Source organism: Tasmannia lanceolata, unplaced genomic scaffold, assembly GCF_043159265.1.
Source record: "Tasmannia lanceolata isolate RefF3 unplaced genomic scaffold, GAP_Taslan_0.1 ptg000018l, whole genome shotgun sequence".
NCBI classification, from domain to species: Eukaryota; Viridiplantae; Streptophyta; class Magnoliopsida; order Canellales; family Winteraceae; genus Tasmannia; species Tasmannia lanceolata.
The window spans coordinates 31,428,204-31,433,295 of record NW_027518695.1 but is presented as its reverse complement, the minus strand read 5'-3'; the positions used below and the strand labels follow the sequence as shown (position 1 = coordinate 31,433,295).

Here is a 5,092-nt window from a genome sequence, read left to right as displayed (position 1 = left end):
GATGAATTCACCCGCTTGAAAGAAGAATACACCCTTGTATTTCCGTTAAAGGGGGTGTTTTCTTCTTCAACGGGGGTGTATTATTCTTTCAAGGGGGTGAATTTATCAATTCCCAACTAAAAGGGAGAAGCAAGTTTCTTTTTATTAAAACTCTTATGGAATAAAGTTGCTTTTATTAAAAATTGAAAGTGAGTTGAGAAGCGTTAGTGTCCAAGAAAGTGCTTGGAGATCACAATTCTCTATCTTTCCCTATTTTCTAAAAGTTCCCAACTGTCTCTAATACTCTCTCTGTCATGTTCTCAAGTTTTGCAAGTTCTCCTTCCTTCAACACTTTGAGAAAAGTGTTCTTCGCTAATCTTTCGTCAACTTGAAGAAGAGTTCTTCAAGAATCCTCCGTTGGAGGTAATCGGTATCCAATCATCCGTGGGTCCTTCGCCACATGTCACAACGATATTGGTAGTTCGATTTTGCCCCCAGCAGATATAGTTTAACTAATATAAATTCCTAGAAATTTATTTTCTCTCTTAATTTTTATCACAAAAAAGGCAAACAGTACTCAAGATGCAACGAGAGAAGAAAAGTGTAAAACAATGTTAGGAATGCAGTTATTAAAATATGGTAGTGCGGATATCAGTCTTGTGTTTTAGAATAGCACGATGTACTAAGCAATATTTTATGACAAATAAAGGTCTGATATATCACCATATTTTAAATGTTCCAAATTTCAAAAATATGATATGCACTGAACTTATAAAAATGTGTATGATTGCCTACAGGAGTCTTTTAGTACAAATACAAGTGCAACAAAATACCTAAACTATATAGTAGGACCCACCTCTTTGGATGATCTAAGCCATTCATTTGTTGATCTTAGCCGTAGATAGTCCTCACACATCTAAATGAACTAAGATCGAATAGGGCTGAAATTTTGTTCTCATTGGTCCTCTTGTCCCAAAAATCTTCTCTATATTTTACAACTCATTCCTTGGTTCATATTTAACCTTAAAAAGTTCAATCAAGAAATAAAAAAAGCCATTCAAATAAAGAACAAGGAAAACAGTGCTACTGATATTGGAACTAATATGTTTGATAATTACACTAATTCATGTTGTCTTCTCTCTCTTTTTTTTCTTGAGATTTTATATGTGCTCAATTCCTTGATTTTATAATTGCACTAACTCATTCCTTTGTTCTTCACTCAAGAACGACACTAGAATTCCGTTGTGTTCCCATCCATGAAAATTAGTTACAGATGCTTACAAGGAGGAAGAGGGGGCCCACACAGTCCCGCATTATCTCGGAAAGCGGCAGCAGGAAACGTGCCGTTATGACTCGGAATAGGCCCACTCAGCCGATTCTCCGACACATCGAATTCCACCAACCATGGCAGACTCAGTAACCCCTCCGGTATACTCCCGCTCAACTCGTTCTGTGACAGCACTAACCTCCTCAGATTCTCCGCCTTCTCCAACGATTCCGGAATCCCACCCTTAATCCGATTCCTTGACAATATCAAGGTGTCGATCCTCGCCATCGCCTCTCGGTCTCCGATTTCCTCCTCGATCGGTCCCACAAACAGGTTGTTAGACAGATCGATTGAATTGAAATAACCCAATGGCTGGTCAATTCTTTTGGAGAAGATGTTATTCAAACTCCCAGAAAGCTTGTTGGAATGTAGGTCAAGGTCTGTTAGGAGAGAAAGGTTTGTCATCTCTGTGAGAATTGTGGAATAAAAGCCATTGTTGGATAAGTTGAGGAAATTGAGATTGCTCATGTTTCCGATCCAAGTTGGTAATTTGCCACTCAATCGGTTACTAGAGAGATCCAGATAAGAAATCTGCGTAGAAGATAGCCACGCCGGAATTTGGCCGGAGATCCCAGTTCCGGCGAGCTTGAGCTGGAAAATGCTAGTTCCGGCGAGCCAGTTTGGAATAGTCAGCAGTCCCAGAGGGTTAAAAGACAGATCTAGGGTTTGGAGCACTGGTAATTTCCCTAGTTCAAGAGGAATGGGTCCGGATAGAAAGTTTTTGGACATGTCTAAAAACAGCAGATTTTTTAGATTTCCCAAACTCGATGGAATTCTACCGGTAAAACGGTTGTTGGAGAAATAGATTTCGGTCAGTGTGACAAGATCACCGATGGATTCTGGGAGATTTCCGGTCAGCATGTTGTTCTCTAAAATGAGTCTTTGGATACTAGGGAGTTTTCCTATTGAAGAGGGTAAACTTCCGGTTAGCATATTCTCCGACATACGGCAGAATGCCATCGATACGAGACCCGCAGTAGAAAAGGGAATGCTTCCAGTTAGTTGGTTTTGATTGAGATACAAAATTGTTAGATTGGAGAGCCCGCCGATCGAAGGAGGAATAGTCCCTGTGATTTGATTTTCCGACAAGTCAATAGATTTGATTTGTTTGAGATTACCAATTGTGGGTGGGATGCTACCGGAGATATTATTGGCGTGGAGGTCTAGCTGAGTGAGTAATACCAATTTGCCGATTGTTGATGGAATTCCACCGGAGAGTTCATTGATGGAGAGACCCAACTCAGTGAGTGAGGTGAGAGATTTCAGAATAGAAGAAGGTATGAATCCGGATAGATGATTTGAACCCAGATAGAGTTTTTTGAGATGGTAGAGATTTCTTAATGTGGAGGGGATGGGGCCAGAGAGATTGTTGGTGTCGAGGAAGAGATAGGTGAGGTGAGAAAGTTGGCCGAGTTCTGGGGGTATTGATCCTTGGAGGTTTTTGAGGTTGCTGAGATCGAGAAGGTGAAGGGAGGAGAGGTTGGAGAGGGAGGGTGAGAGTTTACCGGACATGAAAGTGTCAATGATGAAATCGGGGCCGGAGGAGAGACCGGGGCGGGAGAGATTGACAACTCTTCCGGTGGAGTCACAGGCTATGCCGTCCCATGAATTGCAACAGTCTGTGGATGGAAGCCATGATTTTAGGAGGTTCGAAGGGTCTTCAGTGATTTGGGATTTGAATTCAAGCAGGGATGATTGGTCGACTGGGTGGCAGGAGTGTGAAAACTGAGAGAAGCAGAGGGAGATGAAAATCTTGAGCAAGAGAGATAGTTTCATTTTGTTGGAAAACGCCATTGAAGCAAAGAGAGATTGTCTTGTAGATAAATATGAAAGTATACCTATGTCCGGCCAAAAATCTCCCCCATGCCCTACCCTTTTCGGCCGTTTAGATGACTTCACATTTTCTGGTGGGATTTTAGCGGAAATCTGAGTCGGTTAGTCCATATTCGCCAATTGCGGCTCTCCTTGGCTCCTTTTTTCTACCAGCCACTTTTTTGAGACAATCTTTGCCACCGGAAATCAGAATTCAGTCTTACTACAGATTATCCTATAATGATCCGAAGTCTACTTGCAGCTTATTCAACGCATTGATTTTTGGGAAAATTACATTTACACCCCCTCTAGTTTCTGACACATCCACTTCCATCCCTATAGTTTAAAACGTGACAAATACACCTGTGTAGTTCCAATTTGTTTAAGGTACGCCCACTCAGCTAAAGGTTCGTCCATAGATTGAAGGGTTAGGATGATCCGATGGAGCTGATTTTTTGGGCACACCCTATCTATGTCAGGACCCATCAAATGAACGCTTTGGATTATCCAAACAATGTGGGCTCACATTATTTGGATGATTTTTTGGTAGTGTTTGGATTCGGGTATGGCCCACATTATTTGGATGATCCAAAGCGTTCATTTGATGGGTCCTGACATAGATTGGGTGTGCCCAAAAAATCAGCTCCATCGGATCATCCTAACCCTTCAATCTATGGACAAACCTTCAGCTGAGGGGGCAAACCTTAAACAAATTGAAACTACAGGGGTGTATTTGTCAGGTTTTAAACTATAGGGGTGGAAGTGGATATGTCAGAAACTAGAGGGGGTGTAAATGTAACTATCCCTTGATTTTTTTTTTCCAGAAAATCTATGAAAAAATTCAACTTCGGTAAATGGTAAAACATAAACTTTTGGTGCCCCAAGTGAGACATATATGTAAAATCAAGACCGTTAGGATTTGGACAACTAATGAGTAATACAACAGACTGCAAAATTCAATGATTTAAGATAAGACATAGGATCATCTGATGAAGGTGCACTCACTTTTACTTGGCTTTATTTATTTTACAGTTCAGATCAACAGATCAGAAAGACATGATGTAGAAGTCGTTCCCATTAAGTATAGTTTAAAAGTGGAGGAGCGTAACCTTCGTTTCCTTTTCTCAACTTTGTTAATTTTTATCTTAACCACAGTATAAAAGCACAATTCTAAGGATAGAATGAATGGTGCCCTTGCAAAAACAAGTTTCAAGTGTGCCCCATTGGTCAGTTTCAGCAAAGTCAAAACCATTTCTCTTTTTTTTCTTCCCCCCAACTACTTTTTTAGGTGACATCATAAATGCATTTTTGCTGAAAACTAGACCTGGCAAACGGGTGGATCGGGCCTTCACCCAACCCGTACGGGGCCGAGTCTTATGGGCCGGATCATAAATGACCCAGAATTTTATGGGTCACAATTTGGAGAACCTAGACCCCACCCGTACGGGCCGGATGGACCTGCAGGTCACCCGGTTTTTTTCTTTTTACTTTTTTTATTCCCACACTATAATAGGATGATCCAATCTGTCCATGTGATGGCCATAAAGGAAATAATTTGTACCCAAAAAATTCATTTCCATAGCATGATCCTAGCCCTCTGATCTATGGAGGGATTGCATATTATTATTTATGGAAACCTCTATAGACCGGAGGGTTAGGATCATCCAATGGAAGTGATTTTTGGGGCACAACCTATTTAAGTTGTGTTCCATCACATGGACGGTTTAGATCATCCTATGATGTGGTGTCTACAGGACTTTCTGAAAAATATGGGACTATAAGGGCTTACACCATATAAAATCTAAATCAGTTGAGTTTTTACAGGCACCCGTGGGCACACGCGGCCCGGCCCCGTTTTAACGTGACCTGTACAGGCCGGGTCAAATTTCAAACGGGTCACTAACTAGTGACCCAGACCCTGTAAATTACGGGCGGGCCGGGTGGACCCGCAGGTCTGGGTCACTTTTTGCCAGG

General features: G+C 41.5%; 1 protein-coding gene across 1 annotated transcript; it reads right to left on the bottom strand.

The window, feature by feature from the left end:
- Window positions 1-1,041: 1,041 nt before the first annotated feature.
- On the bottom strand, window positions 1,042-3,336 carry LOC143851788 (uncharacterized). The gene has a single exon (XM_077361271.1). It carries the CDS (start codon window positions 3,098-3,100, stop codon window positions 1,247-1,249), a length of 1,854 nt encoding a protein of 617 aa, XP_077217386.1. The 5' UTR covers window positions 3,101-3,336; the 3' UTR covers window positions 1,042-1,246.
- Between the last annotated feature and the right edge of the window lie 1,756 nt (window positions 3,337-5,092).

Coding starts and splice junctions, on each gene's coding strand:
- LOC143851788 (XM_077361271.1), bottom strand. CDS start 3,100: ATGGCGTTTTCCAACAAAATGAAACTATCTCTCTTGCTCAAGATTTTC.